This window comes from Cynocephalus volans, chromosome 12, assembly GCF_027409185.1.
Source record: "Cynocephalus volans isolate mCynVol1 chromosome 12, mCynVol1.pri, whole genome shotgun sequence".
Classification (NCBI taxonomy): Eukaryota; Metazoa; Chordata; class Mammalia; order Dermoptera; family Cynocephalidae; genus Cynocephalus; species Cynocephalus volans.
The window spans coordinates 103,393,394-103,415,879 of record NC_084471.1 but is presented as its reverse complement, the minus strand read 5'-3'; the positions used below and the strand labels follow the sequence as shown (position 1 = coordinate 103,415,879).

The 22,486-nt window shown below is 35.1% G+C and overlaps 1 protein-coding gene across 1 annotated transcript; it reads right to left on the bottom strand.

Moving 5' to 3' along the window:
* Positions 1-11,779: 11,779 nt before the first annotated feature.
* On the bottom strand, positions 11,780-18,166 carry LOC134391812 (olfactory receptor 5AP2-like). The gene is made up of 2 exons (XM_063115738.1): positions 17,258-18,166; positions 11,780-11,845 (listed from the first exon to the last, which is right to left on the bottom strand). The coding sequence occupies exons 1-2, from the start codon at positions 18,158-18,160 to the stop codon at positions 11,780-11,782; spliced, it is 969 nt and encodes a 322-aa protein (XP_062971808.1). The 5' UTR covers positions 18,161-18,166.
* Positions 18,167-22,486: the final 4,320 nt, after the last annotated feature.

Sequence of the window (22,486 nt, the reverse complement as noted above, 5' to 3'; positions counted from 1 at the left end):
TTTCTTATTCCTTGAAAAGTAAAAATGACAAAGAATGTGAGCAGTTTTGTCTAATCCAGATTCTGCATATATTCTATCCATTTCATCATTCACTCTTTCATCTATTCATCTATGGGACAGGTACTCTTCTCTTCAATAGATGCATCATAATTTCTATATAACGTTTTCACCCTATATCTCTGAACTATCTGTCTCTATCTTTCTTTTTCTATATATCTCAAATGCACCTACACACACTCTCTCTTTCTCACACTCTTTGCCTCTTTTTTCTCTGACACTTGCATCCTTATCGAAATAAATATATACTTGCATTTTTACGTGCATTCATACATTTACATTTGTCTTTTTAGGTATCTCCACACTTAGCATTTTTTTCAAACTTTCTAAATAAAAAAAGGCAAAAGTAAGAACATAAGAAATAACATCAACGTGTCATTTCCAACATTTAAATGAACAGTTGAAAGAGGTCAGATATCCAAGGCCTCCATATCCTATTGTTTCAGATCCAAAACAGACGGTGCACATTCAGTACAGCATTGCCACTTAAACTCCATATTTTCAGAGAACATTGAGTTTGTGAATCCTATCTCATATGTTGTTAAAAAGATACAAAATCAAGAATTACACTTTCTGCTTTGTAGATTTATCCACACATTTATTCATGTATACTGCAAAACGATGTTTTTTTTTTCCTCTTCTTTTCTTTTCTAGGTTATAGGGTTACAGCAGTGAACAAATTCCCCATCCTCAAACAGCACACATTGTAGAGTAGTGGGAACATAGATCAAACATATAAACATATAATATATTGTCAGATAAAAGCAAGTACTGTGAAGAAAAATGATGGTATGATGCTTTTAGGAGGCCAGAGGAGACCTTTCTGAGAAGGGGGCATTTGAAAGTTAAATAAATGATGGAAGTATCTGGAAGAGAGTGTGCATTTTTTGTTCTCATTTTTTTGGTGTGTGTGCCATTAGCCCACTCATGAAAATAATTTTTTGGGTAAGCAGGAATCATATTTAAATGTGCAAACATATATCTAAAGCTACTCTTTCAGTTCTTTGTGTTAATATATGATTGTAAAAATTACTCCTCAAGAATTGCACCCTAAGGCCATTGTTTATGTGGGTCTTACATATACATCATAAATGCTTGCTTATAGTGATGAATTATTTAGAAAATCAATGAAATATTAACATATAAACAGAAAAGTCCCATACAATTGATGATTTTTCCCACATCAATGGGATACTAATCACACAGAAACAAGATGCATTTTCAGTGAACAAATTAGAAAATGACCTACCTGTAAAGGCTGACTCACCATATTTTGTAAATACAAATGGGGGAAGATTTATAATGTATTTCTTAGGTATACTCCCTAGAGTGGAATAAAAAAATTCTAAAGAACTAATTAAAACATTCTTTGTTCCTCAAGGGCATAAATTTATTTTGATGCTTTAAGGAGCCTGATTCTCCTTTGAGGCCAAAATTCCTACTTAGAAAGCTTGGCACATAAGTGCAGAAGACTTTAGCACAGATAGAAAAATTAGCCATCACTTTCAACAATAAAGAAGGAGGATAATATGGGTAGACAGAAGAATTCCCATTAAAAGTCTTCAGTTTTTTTCTATAAACACTTTGGAGAGATGATCTAATGAGAGTAAGGGATAGGAAGGTGTGGTAGGTGAAAGACTTGAGAAGAGGAAAGGTTTAAAATTGTGTGGAGAGCACAAGTGAGACACAATCAATGTAAGGAAGTGGAAGTATTGGTGAGGGCCAAAGTGACCTACAGATGCAATGTGATCCCCACCAAAATACCAACTACATTCTTCACAAAAATACAAAAAAACAATCCTGACATTCATATTTAACAACAAAAGACCCTGAATAGCCAAAGCCATCCTGACCAAAAATAAATAAATAAATAACACTGGAGGCATAACACTACCTGACTTCAAATTATACTACAAAGCTTTAGTAACCAAAACAGCATGGAAATGGCATAAAAATTTACATTTGGACCAATGAAGCAGAATGGAGAACCCAGAAACCATCTCACAGACTTGCAGTCAGCTGATATTTGACAAAAGAAACAAGAACATCCACTGGGGAAAAGACTACCTCTTCAATAAATCATGCTGGGAAAATCGGATACCCATATGCAGAAGAATGAAACTAGATCTGCACCTCTCACCATATACCAAAATAAACTCAAAATGGATTAAAGACTTAAGTATAAGACCTGAAATGGTAAAACCTCTAAGGGAACAGATAGAAGAAACATTTAAAGAAGTAGGACTGGGCAAAGACTTTATGAATAAGAGCCCAAAAGCACAAGCAGCAAAAGAAAAAATACATAAATGGAATTGCATCAAACAAAAAGGCACTGCACAGCAAAGGAAACAATCAATAAAATGAAAAGACAACCTACAGAATGGGAGAAATTATTTGTAAACTATACATCTGACAAGGGATTAATATCCAGAGTAAACAAAGAACTCAAGCAACTACACAGTAAAAAAAAAAAAAAAAAAAAGTAACCCAATTTTAAAAAGGAAAAAGGATCTGAATAGACATTTTTCAAAGACTCACAGATGGCTGAAAGGCACTTAGAAAAGATACTCAACATCACTAATCATTAGAGAAATGTAAATTAAAACCACACTGAGATATAATCCCACCCCAGTTAGTCTGGCTGTAATCAAAAAGACTAAGAATAACAAAAGCTGGTGAGGATGTGGAGAGAAGGGGACACTTCTACACTGTTGGTGGGACTGTAAATTCATACAACCATTGTAGAAAACAGTACAGAGATTTCTCAAACAACTACAGATACATCTACCATATGATCTAGCAATCCTACTTCCAGGTATATACCCAAAGGAATGGAAATCATCCTGTTGAAGGGATACCTACCCTCCCATACTCATCACAGCTCTATTTACAATAGCTGAGATATGGAACCAACCTAAATATCCATCAATGGATGACTGCATAAGGAAAATGTGGAATATATACACTATGGAATACTACTCAGTCATAAGGAAGAATGAAATTCTGCCATTTGTGGCAACATGGATGACCTTGAAGACAAATATGTTAAGTGAAATAAGCCAAGCACAGAAGGAAAAATATTGCCATGTCTTCATTCATAACTGGGAGCTAAGAGAGAAAGTACGAAGGAAAGAAACACCACAGTGGTGCCTTGGACTTGCCAGAGAGAGCAGACCTAGGGTTGCTGAGGGCAGGAAGGGGTAGCAGGAGGATGGTGGCTGGGGAATAATTGAGTGGGGAACACTGGGAATGATTGCAATTTGCGGTAATGAGCATTCTGATAATATTAATATGATCATCACACCTTGGGCACAGGTGATTACAGTTAGCTTCGCCCCCCCATGAATATGCATAATCAATTTAAAAAAAACTGTTGCACCGGTGATTAAGTTTGAACATGAATTTGGAAGGATGCATATGTTCTAACCACATCAGTGGGTTCGATGTTGTATTGGAAGGACTAGTGTTACGGATTGATTGAATTGTGTCCCCCAAATTACATATATTAGAAGCTTAACCCCCATTGTAACTGTTAAGGATGGAAAGTCCTATAATGATAATTGAAAGGTGGGGCCTTGAAAAGGTGATTAAATTATAGGAACATGCCTTAGTGAATGGATTAAAAATGGTGGCCATGGGTGTAGTTTGGAGGGCTTTAAAGGACAGTGAATGAGGAGGTTACTCTCTCTCTCTCTCTCTCCCCCCCCTCTCTCCCTCTCTCTCTCCCCCACCCCCCTCTCTCTCTCTCTCTCTCTCTCTCTTTCTCTCCCTCTCTCCCTCCCTCCTTCCCTCTCTGCTCTCTGCTCTCACTGCCTCTACCATCTTGCAATGTAAGACCCCTGGGTTAACAGAGGGACTTTGGAATTCCCAGCTTCAGAAACAGTAAGCAAATAAGTCTCATTTTCCTATAAATCACCCTGTTCCACGTACTTTGTTATAAGCCACAGAAATGGACTAATACAACTAGCCTATGTAATAAAGTCATATTAACTGAAAAGAAAGAAAGAAAATTGAGTTAGTCATGGGTGGCATAGTAGTTTACATAGAATCTATTTTTTAAAACATGCAAAGAAATTAAGTGCATATTTTTAAACATCTCATGATTATAAGGTCAATATACAAAATTGTGTAAAAACAACACACGATTGGAAATAAAAATTTTAAAATACCATTTACAATAACATCAAAATCAAAAACTACTTAGACATAAAATATAATAAAAAGTTTTCAGAAAATACACACTGAAAACCACAAAACGGCAGAAAAAAATATAACAAGATTAAGATAGTAGAAAGTTGTATCTCACTTGTGGATTGGAATGTACAATATTGTCGAGGCATCAATTCTTCTTAAACTAATCACTATTTCAACGCAAGTCCCATCAAAATTTCTGCAGGTTTATATTTTTAGAAATTGATGATCTTTTCTTTTTTTTGCCTATAAATTATCACATTTACATACAAAGCTGTGGTCATCTCTTCTGCCTATATATTCACGTTAACTTATGTGGATCCACAAATCTCTGAGATAAGGAAGACATGAGTATCTAGATATTTTAATATTACTTGAAGCTTTTTATATGAAATAGTAGAATTTGCTCTTCCTGGATCAGATTTTTGATTAAATGATGTTTCCTGGTCAATGAAATGACATTTCAGTCAACAAAAGAAACCTCTCTTCTCCCACTATTTATATAATAATAATAATACGCTGATACTTGTAAAATTAGTATAAAATTCCTTCTGAGTTATTCATCTGATCAGCTTACTCTGAAAAAAAAAAAGATATACACTTTTATATGACTAAAATAGTCATCAAAAAATTACTTAGTTCTTCTTTTAAATACACAGTATAATTAGATGTGATATTTTGTGACTGAAACCTATATTTGATGTTCAAGTGAATAGTTTTGGTTTCCCTCATATATAACTTATAGTGAAAATATGTTAGGATTGTATTAGTTTCTCTGGGTAATTTTAATTTCCCTTGATTTTATTTTAAATATTGTTCTTACTAACAGGCCTTCCTGATTTTGGATATACATTATTACTTTAAAGGAATTGATACTCTGCATTTTAAACAATGTTTAGATTTTCCGTGATCAAATAGAAAAGTGTGGTGTGTGTCATGGTGTTCTTTTGGAATACTTGGGAAGACTAGAAATGTCTCAAAACTTGAAGGGATATAGTTACTCATATCAAATGTTAGAATATTCCTTCGTCAACTGGATCCTCTAAATATTTTCCTCATTTATCCTTTTGGTTTTCGTTATTTTCCACAGAGAATACAGTTATAATTTTTCTGATTTACAGTTTTCCTACTATTACAGATAGTGGCAGATATTTCACAATAAGCTGAAATTACTTATGCATCATTTTGGAAACTTCTTTAGCTACCTTACATTTTAGTAGGCACTTTACTTGCTTATGAGCAGATTGCTTTAAGAAAGCAGAAGCTTTGATCCACAGAAGTGAGCATTTATTTTTACTTTGTGTGTACCAGCACTCTTAATACAAAAGCCTCCACTGTACCTCTAAAAAAGCAAGTGGAAAAACTTGTGGGATTGCATGTGAAGAATTTCACAAGTAAATGACTTGAGGTACCCAAAAAGCAGTGTTGCAGGTAGTCATATCAGAAGATTCACAGAGGAGTAATTTACCAATGTCCAACAAAATTCACAAATTCTTGCATATTATACCTCCATGCCTTTGTTAGCCCAAAATACGTTTCCTCCCCTTATCTGCCTGGCTAAAGCCTATGTGGACTTTCAAGTCTCAGCTCAAGCATTACTGGCTGCAGAAAGATAGCCCCCGCACTCTCTTCTATCTTTGCATAACATTCCATGCCTACTGGTATAACGGAGCTTGTCACAGTGCATTACACTTGTTGTCTTACATGTCTCCTACCCCCACTATATGTCATGCTCTTTGAAGATGGGAACTACGTCTTACTCATATTTGTTTCCTCTAAATCTAGCTTACTTAGTCCCTCGAACCTGGTGGTTGCTAGTAAATATTTGATGGGTGAATGAATGAATAAATGAATGACTTTATTAAAGATATTAATCAACTTCTATATTTGCAAATTCGCCTACTCCCTAAAATATATTTGTAACACCGAAATCAATGGTCATGGCTGTTCATTACAAGATGGGCAAAAGGTCTGAGTCACCTATACACGTATTCCCAGTTAAGGTCAAAGAAGGCAACACTCTGCTTCCTGTTTCAGCTCATACTATAAACAGGTGTCTTTTTCAGAATGATTTTGCTGTTTAAAATGGACCTGAAGCATAGTGCTAAAGTGCTGTCTAGTGTTGCTAAGCAAAAAAGGCTGTGGTGTGGCTTTCGGAGAAAATACATATGTTCAGTAAGCTTCATTCAGGCACAAATTCTAGTGCTGTTGGCAACAGAGATATTAGGCAGCAATAGCTAAAAGGTACAGGGCTTCTTTTAGGGTGGAATAATGTTCTAAAATTGATTATGGCGATAGTTGTACAGCTGTGGATATACTAAAAATCACTGAATGGTACACTTTAAATGGGTGAATTATATGATATGGGACTTATATCTCAATATAATTGTTAGCAAAACACACACACACACACACACACACACACACACACACACACACAAACATTACTGAGCCCTACCCGCAGAGTTTCTGATTCAGTAGGTCTGGGATGAGGCCCAATAATTTACAAGTGATACTGATATTGCTATTCTGGGACCACATTTTAGGAACTATTGTTCTAAGAAGACTAGAGAAGTAGGCTCAGAAAATGGGTTAAACAATAGTCAGAACCACGAACAAAACCATGCAAACTGATTATTATGTTAGACATACAACCCCTCCTGACACTGATTGCTGGATGCCACCGTGCATGTGATAGCTGCCACTTGAACTAGCCCAGAATGCTGCCTACTGGTGCCACTGCCACTCCTGCACCTGGAAATAATCTTGCTAATTAAAATTATTAAATCTGTTTACGTATTATTTGGGGCCAACATGACAGTGTTTTAAGGCATTGCAACATTTTCAACTCCGTTTTGGGTAAAAGTTACGTTATAAAAATAAAAATCCTATTGAAATAACTATGCTGACTACACTATAATACATTTATTTTCACTGAATTCATGTATCTTTGTTATGCTTTTAGATTATACTCAGTGCAGATTGATTGGAAAGCAATTGTTTAACCTTTGTCCCCCTGTTCAGCCACTTTTCCAGGTATGTGGGAGAGAACAGTAACAATAGGAAGTGGTGGGAAGACTTAGAGTGTAACTGGCTGGAAGGTGAGATGAATAAGAATTTAATTGCTTAAAGGTACGCATGTATTTTATATTTTGTAGAGTGTTCTGTGTGTTAAATGCATACATATTCAGTCTACATAGTTTTTATACTTAATGATCTTTTACTTATTTATTGACTTAGCTTTCATGTTGAGCTTTCTCCTTTTTGAGACCTAATCATTTTTTTTCAAGTAAGAAAAATTAGGTAATTTTTCATTTTCATTAGGGGTCAACTAATGACACGTTTTTCTTTGCAAAGATAAGTTCAAATTATTAATAAAAAAGAAGAAAAAATAATAATAGCTAATATTTTGGCTCTTACTATGTGCCAGATTCATGTTTTACATGTACTAATTCCTTTCATTCTCATAATCACATTATAAGATGGGCACAATTATTATCCCTGTTTTACAGATGGTAAAACTAAAGCACAAACAATGAAATAACTTGCCTGAGATTACACTGCTAATGAATTCAAGACAGGAGAGGTAGTCTGGTTTCAGAATCCACGCACTTAACCACTGTGCTATTTATTACAATAACAATTTATCTAGTTGTAACTCAGTTCTCTTTCTTTCAGCCTCACCTCTCCTGAACATGGCTAAAAGGCAGGGAGCATCCAAAATGAGGCCTGCAGAATTAAAAGTCTGTATGTTTTAATTATGGAAGAATCCCTCAGGCCCTCATTCACAGTTACTTTTATCTGTAATTCAAACAAGCTTTTCTATGGTTTTTAGTCCTCCAGAATATCAAAGGTAGCACATTCATTAGAAGAAGGGAAAAGGCTATTAATGATTGCAAGCTCTGCTTACCTTCTGAATGCAGAGCTTAATGATGTAGGCAGAGCTAGTGACTCCAATTGGAAACTTCTTCACAAAAAGTGCAGCGTTGAAATGATACTAAGTACAAATACTGCACTACTTTCATAGTGTGGACATTTTAGAATCTCGCATTTAACATTGCATTAAGTTTAACTACTCTGTCAGATTTGGTATACATAGTTAGATTTATTTTTTAAATCTTCCTTTATCTTTTTCTTTCCAGCTTGGCTGGTCTATTGGTCCTAATCATTTGATAAAACATTTACAGACAGTTCAACAAAATTCCGTTTATACCTGTGCAACTCCTTTACAAGTAAGTGTTATAATAACTTGGGGGTGAAGCATGGTCTTTTCATGAAGGTGTTACTTTCATATCATGTATTTGAATTAACCTCATTCTTTCCTTCATGTCTTTCTTGGACAGGGCCTTCTATATAATTTGAGAATTTAGGAACAGACACATATTCTCTGTCATAAGAATAGGTCTTTTGTTTTGTTTTGTTTTGTTTTAATACATCATGTTCTGGCTTTGAACACTCATAACGTTACTGGCAGGAGCACAAAGTGCTACAAACTGTCTAGAGAACAACAGCAGCACCAAGCAAAATTACAGATGCGCTTGCCCTATGAAACACCAGTCCATCTTCTGACAACTTACCCTAGAGCTGTTATCTGTATATGTAAGAAGTTATGTATGTAGGTGGCTATTCATTGCGGATTGGAGATAATCCTTTATCTGTCTACAGATAATTGGTTAAATAAACCATCATCTATCCAAACATTAAAATATTAAATGACTGTACTAGTTTCCTATTACTACTGTAGCAAAAAATTACCACAAACTTAGTGACTTAAAACAACACAAATTTATTATCTTAACTGCTCTGCACATCAGAAGTCTGAAATGGATCTTAAAGGGTTAAAACCAAGGCGTTGGCATTGATATTGAAAAAAAAATAAAAATAAAAAAAATAAGAAAAAAAATTCTTTCCAGTTCTGATGACTTTAGAAAATCATCCATTATTTGTAATTTTAGATTGCAGTAACTTGTACATCCAAAAGGCAACTGGTCTTTGCACTTCTCATTTATGATCCATAATCCTTAATTCAGCCAAAGCAGCTATAACTGTTATTCATAGGTGGCTTAAGCTTCAACAGAAGTCAGATGAAGATTAGAGACATGATGAACAGTGCTGCACCAGGGAAACCTGCCTCTGTGACAATATGAAGATGATGTTAATTTCATGATGTATGGCTAGAAAGCCTTATTGTATATTAAAGAACAACTGTCATAATTTGGAAATCGATTTAATAGCCATTTTGCATCTTTCTTGTAACAAAGGACACTGTATTTGATAGAACACCTAAGTTTTAAAGTAAACGAATTGCGCTTTCTAAATAATGAAAAAAAAAAAAAAGAAAAAAAGAAATTGATGATCTTGTTCTAAAGTATGTGCATATTGTTATAAAAATACTTAGATTAGCCACAACCATTTTGAAAGAAGAAAAAAACATTTGATAATTTCTACTACCTAAATGTGAGAGTTACTATGAAATTATATTACTAAAAACAACATAGGGGTATTAGTATACCAAATATATTAATGGTTACAGAATAGAGTCCAGAAATGTATTCACTCGTATAAACAGATAATAGATTTCTGAAAACACGATACAAAGGTATTTTAATGGGAATGCTGTTGGTTCAATTGTGTAACTGCATAGAGAAATTTAATTTCAACTCCTTTCTAACAGAAAACCCAAGATTCCAAAACTAATTAGATGGTAATCATAGGCCTAAATATAAATGTTAAATCTACAAGTTCTCATTCACAAAAAAGAATAAATATTTCCAGGACTTTGAAGGAAGCAATAAAAATTTCTGTCATCACATTTTAAAATATGCACTTTTTCAAATAATGTTAAGATAATAAAAGATAAGCCACAGACTAGGAAGAATACTCACATTATGTAATTCTGACAAAGGATTTGTATTCAAAATTTATAAAGACCCCTACAATTGACTGATAAAAATATAAACAGCCCTAATTTTTTTATTAGCACAATCAAAATGAGATTTTTTTTTTATTGGTAACGAATATTCATTGGGTACAATGCTGATTGTCACCCCTTGTGCCCAAGACGTGAAGGCCAGATCCATACTGACAGCATACTCATTACCACAAATTGCAATTATACCCCATATCCCCCACCCAATTATCTCTGACCTGCCTCTCCATCCCCCTTTCCCCCACTCCACTTTGTATCCCTAGGTCTGCTCTCTCTCTCTGCAAGTCCAACACACCACTGTGGTCTTCCTTCCTTCATTCTTTCTCTCTTAGCTCCCACTTATGAGTGGGTACACATGGTATTTATTCCCCTGTACTTTGCTTATTTCACTCAACATAAGTTTCTCCAAGCTTATCCATGCTGTTACAAATGGGAGAATTTCATTCTTCTTTATGGCGGAGTAGTATCCCATGATGTATATGTACCACAGTTTCCTTATCCAATTATCCATCAATGGACATTTAGGTTGGTTCCATGCCTTGGCTACTGTAAACAGAACTGCGATGAACATGGGAATGCAGGTATCCCTTTGACATGATGATTTCCATTCTTTTGGGTATATTCTCAGAAGTGGGATTGGGATTGCTGGACTTACTAATCTTAAGTAAGTAAATTCACTTGCACAAATTTGATTTAAATGTATATTTTGCTGTCCTCAGTATAAGCAGACCAAATTATTCACTGAATGTTTAATTCTGAGGCAATGATTTAAAAAAGAAAAAGTGGAAAGTAGAGGCACAATGTTATCAGGGCTCTTTATGTCAACAGGTCAATAGCTTAAACACTGAAGACAAAGGTGTTCCTCAAACCCATTCTTCACCTGGGAAATTTTTATAAAACAACTGGTTCAATTAGAATATCCCGAAAGCTAACTAGTTTATCTCTTTTCTCTTCTTTGTTAAGGAAGTTTGTATTAAAAAAAAAAAAAAATCAAAGAAAGAAAAAGAAAAAAAAAGAAAGATGAGGAAGAAAAGAAAGGGAAATTGCTAGACAGAGATTTTTAAGTAGTAAATAGACATGATCAGGGCAAACACTTATGGTCTTTCTCTATGGAGATAGGATCCCCAGAAGACTTTACCCGAGATGATGGGAAAATTGTTTGCCTAAATCCTACCTATCACACAGATTACATATTTCTTGACAATCAGGTACACTTCATGATCATGTAATAAGTAAAAGTGATGTTTATATGTTCATTAGGCAGTATTACAAAAGCAGAAAGGAGAAAACACATGAAGCCTTCACGTCTAGGAACTATAAAAAATCCAAATAAGCAAGAACTGCTTTTCAAGGTTTTAGCCTAAAAGTCATGTCTTGTCATGCCTTATGACCTGATTTTTTCCTGATCTTCCATGACATAAGGAGGATCTGTCTGCTAGTTTAATCCAAATATTTGCGTGTAACTATTATTTGCATACTAAAATGCTTCTGAATTCTGGGTTTTATTTTTGAATATATTAGAATAAGTAGGCAATCAGTAGGTTTAGTAAAACAAAATATAGTGACTATTATACTTCTCATAGGGGAATGCTGACCATTTCACTATGTGAAAAGCAATCTCAAATGAATCACTTTCAATAAAATATTAAGTATTTGTGCACCTAATGTGTGAAATACAGTGGCCATACTTGTATTTTTGTGTCATCAGAATTCTATGCACAGTGATAGGCATTGTTGCAGGTATGTTTGATAAAAGGATCCCGCAAATTGCATCATTTTGAGAAATACCTAATTCATCTACTAATAGTTAACAGTAATTTTAACATTCTTTTTGGGATCTAAATAGCATAAAACATCACTTTTCAGATTAAGAGTTTGTTGATGAAAGGAACTGTGGGTGGCAAGGAATGTAATTTTACTAAATAAATGAATAGTGAACCATCATAGTTACTGTGAGCAAGATTTCTTCTGGTAATTCATGACCCCATCCCTACCACCAGCATACACATACATACAAAAATACACACATATCATATACTCATATAAATATTCTAGATATCTGAGCCATTTCAGGCAATAGGAGTCCTTTCTAAAAAGAAGCAGACTTGCATATAACGTAAGTGTCCTGAAAGTATGTAAAGACCAGACATCATTGGACATGTCTGTGGAAGAGAACAGACTAATACATATTATGAGAATGGAAATGAGGAGACAGGAGGCAGAGCAAGAAGGCTGATTAGAGTTTCCTGGTGCACCTTCTTTCCACAAAAAAAAAAAAAAAAAAAAGGCCACAACAACGAACAGACAGTGAAATATTGACAGAAGCATCTGTGGGAGAGGATCGGAGTGCAGCAGGAGATTGATGAGATCCCTATGGCAGCATAGAGAGGGGAGAAAAACAAAGGCCGTATTAATCAGGGTTCTCCAGAGAGACCGAATCAATAGGATAAGTTACAAATATGTGAGAGGGGATTTATTAGGGGAATTAGTTCATACAACTGTGAAGAGAAGTCCCATAAGAGGCCATCTGCAAACTGGATGCAGGAATTGTCTCTCAGTCTAAGTCTGAAGGCCTCAAAACCAGGGAAGCCAATGGTGTCCTTGGTGTAAGTTCTGGAACCCCAAAGCTGAAGTGTCTTGAGCTCTGATGTCCACAGACAGGAGAGAAGAGTGCATCCCATCCTGACTCCAACAAATATAGAGCTTCGCCTTTTTTCTCCATTTTTTGTTCTCTCTGGGCCCCCAATGAATTAGATGGTTCCAGCCCATATTAAGGGCAGATCATTCCCACCAAGTCCACTCAGACTCCCATGCTAATATCATCTGGAAACACCCTCATGGACACACCTAAAAAGATAGCTTTACCGGGTTTCTCAGCATTCCTTAATCTAATCAAGTTGACACCCAGAATTAACCATCACAAAGGCCATTTTACCAAACTTATTCTATGAGGCCAGTGTCACCCTGATAATAAAATCACACCAAGACACATAAAAAAAAGAAAAGTTTAAGCCAATACTCTTGAGGCACATAGATGCAAAAATTCTCAACAAAATTTTAGCAAACACTATTCAACAGCACATCAAAAAGACTGTACACCAAGATCAAGTGTGATTCATCCCAGGGTTACAAGGATGGTTTAACGTACACAATAAATCAATAAATTGCTATACCACAATGACAAAATGAATGACAAAAGCCATATGATCATCTCAATAAATGGAGAAAAAGCATGTGACAAAATTCAACGTCCATTCATGATAAAGACTCTCAACAAATTAGTCATAGAAGGAAAGGATCTCAACAGAATAAAAGAAATATATGAAAAACCTGCAGTTAACATCATTTTTAATGGGGGAAAGCTGAAAGCTTTTGCTTTAGGAACAGGAACAAGATAAGGATGCCCACTTTCACAACTCCTATGTAACATAGTATCTGAAGATCTAAGCAGAGCAATTAGGCAAGAGAAAGAAATAAAGTGATCTACAGATTCAACACAATCCCCATCAAAATATCAATGGCATCCTTCACAGAAATAGAAAAAACAATCCTCACATTCATATGGAACAACTAAGGACCCCTAATAGCCAGAGCAATCCTGAGCAAAAACATAAAATAAAATAAAGCTGGAGGAATTATATTACCTGACTACCTGACTTCAAAATATAGTACAAAGCTATAATGTAAAAACAACATGGTAGTGGCAGACACATATACCAATGGAAAAGAACAGAGAATCCAGAAAGAAATCCACATACCTACAATCAACTGATTTTTAGCAAAGGAACCGAGAACATACATTGGTGAAAGGACAGTCTCTTCAGTAAATGGTGCTGGTTAAGTTGGAGATCCATATTCAAAAGAATGAAACTAGACCTCTATCTCACCATATACTAAAATCAACTCAAAATGAATTAAAGACTTAAATGTAAGACCTGAAACTATAAAATTTCTAGAAGAAAACAAAGGCAAAACACTTCAGGACATAGGACTGAGCAAAGGTTTTATGAATAAAACCTCAAAAGCACAGGCAACCAAAGTAAAAATAAACAAATGGGATTTTATGAAACTAAAAAGTTTCTGCACAGCCAAGGAAACAACCAACAGAGTGAAGACACAACCTGCTGAATGGGAGAAAATATTTGCAAACTATATATTTGACAAGAGATTAATATCCAGAACATACAAGGAACTCAAACAACTCAATAGTAAAAAAACAAATCATGCAATTTAAAAAACGGGAAAGGAGTTGAACAGACATTTCTCAAAGAAGATGCACAGATTGCCAACAGGTATATGAAAGATTGCTCAACATCACTAATCATCAAAGAAATGCAAATCAAAACCACAATGAGACATCAATTCTCCCCAGCTAGGATGGCTATTATCAAACAGACAGAACATGCTGGAAAAAATGTGCAGAAAGGGGAACACTTACACACATTATTGGTGGGAATATAAATTAGTATGGACATTATGGAAAACAGTATGGAGGTTTCTCAAACAACTACAGATAGAACTACTACACAATCCAGCAATCACACTACGGCTAGATATCCAAAAGAAAGGAAATCAACAAGTTGAAGGGATACCTGCACTCCCATGTTTGTAGCAGCCCCATTCACAATAGCCATGGTTTGGAACCAACCTAAATGTCCATCAACAGATGATTGGTTAAATAAAATGTACATATAGCCAATGGAATACTAATACTACTCAGCCATAAAAAACAAAAAATGAAATTGTGTCATTCACAACAATATAGATGAGCTTGGAAAAAATTACATTAAGTGAAATAAACCAGAAATAGAAATACCACATGTTCTCACTCATATTGGAAACCAAAATTTTATCTTACAAAAGTAGAGGAGTAGAAAAGTGCTTATCAGAAACTGGTAGGGGGGAAGGAGATAGGATGAGGAGACGGTAGTCAGTGGATACTAAATTGTAGAAAGATAGGAATAATATTATCTAGTGTTGTACAGCAATACAGGGAAAATACAGTCAACGACAAATTACTGCATAACTTTGAGTAGTTAATTGAGAGGGTTTTCAATGTTTCCAACACAAAGAGGTAACAAATGTTTGAAGGGATGGATATGCTAAATACTCTGATGTGATTATTGCACTTTGTAGAAATATAATCAAATATTACTTTGTACTCTATAAATATATACAATCATCATGGGTCAATTATGAAAAAATAAAGAAAAAAGAAGAAATAGGGAGTAGAATAGTGGTTTCCAGAGACAGGGAAGGAGAGGAGGGGCAGGGAGGAAGAGGAGAGTTTGTTTAATGGGTACAAATTTACAAAGTTACAGTCAGATAGGGAGAATGAACCCTGGTGCTGTAGGGTGACTATAGCTAATAAAATTGCATATTTCAGGATACCTAGAAAAGAAGATCTCATAACCACAAAGAAATTATAAATGTTTAGGTGACAGATATGCTAATTATTCTGATTTGGTCATTATACAATATATGCATTATTAAAACAACAAACTATACCCCATAAAAATGTACAATTATTTTTTTTAAAGGAGTGGAAATGAGAAAGAGAGAGAGAGAGACAGTCCTGGTTATACTGAGACTAAGTCCTAATTCCAGGCCCATGTTTGTTTGAATTAACTTAAACTTCCACTGATAGCCTACTATGAAGGCATAAATTGTATATGAATAGATTTCATTTCTCACAGAGGTCTCAGACTATTTTAGGATACATTGCACTATATCATTGTGACTAGTTTCTGTGGCTGAGTTGATTACAGTTACAGTATCAACAGAATCACAGGAATGGCCATGGGAAACTGTCTTTTTTTTTTTTTGAAGGACAAGAGAGGTAATATTTGTGCTGTGTCTTGAAATATAAAGGTTTTTCCAGAAAAAGGATGGTGAGATGGGCAAAACCATCTCTTGAACAAGAAAATTATGTATACTTTTAATATACAATTCCTGAAAAGCAGTATAAATGAGGATACAGTTACAATGTTTTGGTTCAATCTCTCACCAAAAATAATAAGCTGTAACTGAAAGCAAAATTATTTTTTAGCCACTTTTAAGTGGCTATTTCTCTATTTGGGTGACAATTTGTCTTTTGATGAAAGGCGTATACTAGGATTATACAAACTATATTTTACCCAATCCCCACCAGTCGAAGACACATATTGTTCTCATGTCTGTGGTCACTATCTGTAAAAAATTCCAGCCCTAATGGGAAGATATCACAGTTAAAATATTAGTCAAATCAACTGAGCTTTGAATACATCCAAATCAAACTGCAACTGGCAATAAAATAGATATGTGTGGTTATTTACCAAGGCATAGAGAAAGAATGCTCATCTTGCCTTAGTTATTTAAGACTAAACTGCTAATCCATGCAAACATCAAAAAACTTGACACTTTATATTAGAGAATTATGCAGAATACATCTTTGCTATCCCCAGAAACTTCCATCCCATAACCCTGGGAGTTCTTACCCTGTGGCTTTTCCTTTTATTTATTCGGTAGTTTGTTCCCCATTATTCCCTTAGCAGTCTAAATTTCTTGGCTAGGTTAGGAGCACTTGACTTCAGCAATTCTCTCAGGATTTAATTCTAATATTTCTTTCTGGTTTGATAGGGGCAAGACAGTCTCCAAGTCTCGTTTTGTTACTGGACATATTCTGGCTCAGCTTACTCCTTTGTCACCTATCCTCTGGCAGTTCAATCACCATCTAATCAGGAGCCATCACACATGGAAGGAGATGGAATTATTCCTTTTCCACTCAGTCTTCCTCTATCTCGCCACTTTTTCTTAATTGGGTTTTATACCTAAGAACAAAGTGTTGAAATGTGATATTTGGTTAACTTTTAGCATTTGGGTTCAGTAGAATAAGTAGGATTTATACAGAGTGACCATAGTCTCCATGATGCTTAGAACATTTGGTTCAACTTTATTATAACAAAAAAGCCTCATGACAGAATGAAATGGAGCGAGGGGAAATGGAGGTGGATTTGGTCATTTCTAAATTCCTTTAGACTCCTGAAATCCCGTGGTTTGATGATTCTAAGTAGAGAAGTAAAAGGAGGTTGTTTTAAAAATTTTACCCAGGGAAGATTTGACCTCCTTGTTTCTTAGACTATAGATGAGAGGATTTAACATTGGGATCACCACTGTGTAAAACACAGATACCACTTTGTCTTGGTCCATTGAGTAGCTGGAGCTAGGGCGCAGATACGTGAACAGGATTGTCCCAAAGAAGATGGTAACCACCATCAAGTGGGAAGCACAGGTGGAAAAGGCTTTGTGCCTCCCTTCTGAAGAATGGATTTTCAAGATGGCAGCAAGGATGTAGAGATAGGAAATAAGAATCGTCAGGAGACAGCTCAGTTCATTAAAACTGGCAAAAATAAAAATGACAATCTCATTGACATGAGTGTCAGAACAGGAGAGTTTCAGGAGGGGTGGAGTGTCACAAAAAAAGTGATTGATGATGTTTGAGTAGCAGAAAGATAGGCGAAAGGTGAGGCCAGTGTGAATGGCAGCATTTATAAAGCCTGCCAAATATGTGGCCAGCACCAGGAGGACATTGAGATGGGGGGACATCATGACTGTGTAAAGGAGAGGCTTGCAGATGGCCACATAACGATCATAGGCCATCACAGCCAACAGAAAGCCCTCGGTGCCGGCAAAGGAACCAAAAAAGAAGAATTGAGTGGCACATTCATTAAATGAAATAACTGGGTTCTCCATCCAGAAATTTACTAGCATATTAGGGGCAATAACAGAAGAATAACAGAAGTCAACAAGAGACAAGTTACTGAGGAAAAAGTACATTGGAGTGTGGAGATGTGAGTCAATTCTGATTAATAGGATCATGCCAAGATTTCCAACAACAGTGATCATATAGACAATTAGGAAAGCCACAAAAAGAAGGCACTGTAGTTCTGGGTGATCCCGGAATCCCAGGAGAATAAATTCAGTCACTGTTGTGTGGTTTTTCATATCTTTGTCTCCGAATAGATGATTAATTTGCTGGGATAATAAAGAAACCAAAATAGATATGTTAGTCTGCTTGACTATAGTAACCATTGCATTATCTATATGTATCCACCTATCTATATGGATGCCATAACATTATGTTGTAAATCTCAAATATACACAATTAATTTTATTTTACAAAAAAAGAAAAAAAAAAAAACGAAATAAATTACACGAAAAGTTACCAGAAAATCAAATGGTTCATTCTCTGTTGTAACATTACTTCTAAGATATTATAAGAACATGTGCATTACAACTCTTTATTTTCTTATTGAAGAAGAAAAGATTCCTTAAGTAAGCTCAGTATTCTATTTTATTTAAAAATAACTATGTGTATGGGTGTGTGTGAGACCTTTGAGGACTGACTCCTACTTGTCTGTATCCTACTCTACCTCCCAATTTTTCTCTCTTCTTCCTTTGATCCTACTGTTTTAACCAGCAGCCCCCCGGTGATTAAATATACTGACAGAGTTAAATAAACTTGCTGTATCAAATTCTGCATTTCTCGTTTTCTACTCTAGCCTACTCTAGTCACGCTTTCCTTCCATCACTCCATGGAAACTGCTGTTATCATTTGTCACTGATCTTTATGTTGCTAAATCCACTGGTGAATTCTGAGGCCTTATCTTTATTGATCTGTCAATAGCATTTGACATCGTTGATTGCTTATTACTTCCTTGAAAGACGTTTTTCTCTAGTCTTCCAGGACATCAGATTCCCTGAGCTTTCCACCTACCACATGGGTTCCTCCTTCTCATTCTTTTCTTTTTTCTCTTCTTCTTGATTCTATATGTTGGAGAAACTCAGAGATCTTTTTTCATCTTCTTCTTTTTTCTACTTACACTCTGCCTTGGTGATCTTATTCTGTTTTATGGTTTTAAATACCATCTACATACTTATCATCCCTGACTTTATATCTTCAACCCTGACCCCTTTTCCAAACTCCAGAATTGTCATTCAGCTGCTTACATCCCCACATGGATATTAAACAGCAGCTCATAACCAAAGCTGAATTCCTGGTGACCTCACCTAGCTTGCTCCACACATAGCATTCCCCATCTCAAATCAATGACAACTATATACCTTCATTTGCTCAGATGAAGTAAAATAGACAAATAAATATCGGACAAATTGTTGTCTCTTCTCTTGCTCACATACTTCACAACGAATCCATAAGACAATTCTGTTGGCTCTACCTTAAAAAGGCCTAAGCCAGCTACCTCCTACCACTGCCATTACTACCACCAGCTCCCAAGACAGCATCATCTTTTCACTTAGATTACTGCAATAGTCTTTTTAACTAATCCTCCTATCTCTAAAATCATCTATAACCATTCCTCTTTCAAAAATTTGCAGCCATTCTTTAAGTCTCCTATAAATGCACATATATATACACACAAACACACACATTATGTATGTAATAAATGCATAAATTGACATAAATGAAATTATATTCTATATGATATGTGAGATCCTGTGTGTGCATGTGTATACAGGAATATTTATATGCACTTGTTTAGCTTTTGTAACTCTGCTTTCCTACCATGTGTACATAATGTAGATTCATATTCAGAGAAATATATGGTGCCCCATGTGCCAGGTATTGCAAAAGGACACTGGATTCATCATCTGTCATGGACATATGGATTCACAACAAACTGAATGAAGATAGAATTCTTGTAAAAGTATGGATTAAACTCAGAGAAGTTGACTTGTTCAACGTCATAGAGCAAGCACAAGTAAAATACAAGATGAGGGCTAAAAACAATCATCAATTTCTTAATTTGTGCAAGTAATGGCATAAAATCATTTTATTGGATACCCTTCAGAGAATATTAAATATGTCAGGTGTTTTGGTATTCTTTATAAACAGAATTAATTGAAATTCCCTGTTTTTCACACACACATTTATGTATATATACCTGTATACATTTATCCATGTGTGTACATATATGGATATGTCAAATATTCTATAAAAGTTTTCATTACTTTCCAGTGATCCTAAATATCTCTCTTCTAAAAACATCCAGGTACATAGTTTAGTGGATAACATTAAATTCATTGCTTCAGACATACTCAAATTGAGATGTTTAGTCTTAATTTCTTGAATGTTTTTTAAGTCCTCTTGCATCTGAAAACCTTAAGATAAATTAAATAATCTTACCTTTTGTCTTTAAGAAATATTCACTGAAAGTAGTGATGCTTATTAGTTTTCTTTGGTTTTTATTTATTGGTTTTTGTAGGGATACAAGTTTTCTGTTTCTAACAGTCAGCTTTACAGCTTTAAAACACTTTGCAAGTGACTTTACAAAATCAGCTATGGCAGAATTCATACATGGTCAATTAATTCAACAACGTGTAGAATGTGCTGCTTCTGAATCCAAGGCAGAGGATCAGCCTTATTAAGGCTGTGATCGTTCTCTTGAGATTTAGTCTCTGCAGAACACAAAAAGATCTAAAGTTTGAAATATGCTAATCCACATTAAATCATGCTTTTATTTCTCACTGAGGTAATTGAACTTCATTGCCCCAGTGAACAAACCATTTATACCCGGGAGAGTAACTTAGGAATTTAGATAAAAACAAAAAAAATCTCATGATCCTGAGGTTCCATTGAGCATAGCATTGAATTGAATGGTACAGCACTGACCAGACCCTGCCTCCAAATTCCAAGCTTTCAGTTAAAATACGATTCCTACTCATTCCTATTATAAAATGGCTTGTTCTTCATTCATTAACTTATTTATGTTTCTCTTTAAAATTTTATTAGCCATATTTCATTTATTTATTTATTTATTTTTAACGTATTTATTTATTTATTATGAATATTCATGAGATACAAAGCTGATTGTCACCCTCCGTGCCCATGATGTAAGTGCTAGATTCATACTGGCATCATACCCACTACCACAAATTGCGTTGTATTTATGTTTTATGAATCAGATACTATCCTCGGTACTGGTAGAATAGAAAACAAAATCAGTCTTGTCCATTCCTTCATGCACCTTGCAGTCTGGAGTTGGGGGAGACAAGTGTTACAGGGTCATATGAAAAAGTTAAGGCCTTATGTGGTCTTGCTCTCTTCCCAACACCTCTCTGATCACAGTTCGTTCCAACCTTCAGTTCTCTCACTCTGGTCCACATATATTTGTCTTCTCACTATTTCTTTAACAAACCAGGCCATCCTGTCTCACGGCCCTTGCGTTTACTTTGTGTAAGCCTAAAAGGCTCTTCCACAAGCATTCATATGGTATTATCCCTATTCAGGCCTTGCTCAAATTTTATTTCCACAGAGCACTCTTCTGTGACTCCAATACTCTCTCTTCAATTGCCTGCTTTATTTTTCTTTAAAGTACCACTCATATCCATGTCAAATGCATGCACAAATGCATAGTCATGTGCACACACACATTCACGCATGCATAACACATTTGATATAGACTGTAAAATCTTCCTCACTTAAATACTTGTATAATTTTGATGAGATAAGAAATTTTGTTTTCTTATTTGCTATATATATCTTCAGAACATGCCACACACTAGTTTTTTAAAAACTAGTTTTTGAATGAATTCTGAGTGAAGATTTAAAAGGTGCCAATTTTCTTGCTCTGAGCACAAACTAAAGAAGTACAATAGAAATCATCAGATGAGTGGACACAGAAACTGTGGTACATCTACATAATGGAATACTAGTCTGCTATAAAAAAGAATGAAATACTGCCATTTGTAATAGCATGGATGGACCTAGAGAGAATTATACTAAGTGAAACGAGTCAGGTACAGAAAGAGAAATATCACATTTTCTCACTTATATGTAAGAGCTAAAAATAAATAAATAAATACATAAATAAATGGGGTGGGGAGGGAAGAAAATGCAACAATTACAATTCCTTGAAGTTGACATGACAAGTGAACAGATATGAGATTGTTGGGAGGGAGGGGAGAAAGGCAGGAGGAAGGGAGGTTTCATTAATGGGCCACAATAATCAACCATATTGTGTATTGACAAAATAAAATTAAATTTAAAAAAATTCAATTTGTAACTTAAGCCTAGTGACATATCACTGTGATTCTAAGGGACCGTCCTTACTAGTAGTATTTTAAAGATGTCTGAGTATAACTAAGTAGGAAAAACTAATTTCTTAATTCTTTCATGTGCCTTATGTCTCTAAATGTGAGTTTGTTAATTTAATGCATGAGTCTGAAACTTATGTGAGAGGTCAGGGCTAGAGATATAGATTTGGAAATTATTGAGGAGTTCTTAAATCACCTAAGAATTGGGTACAGGTG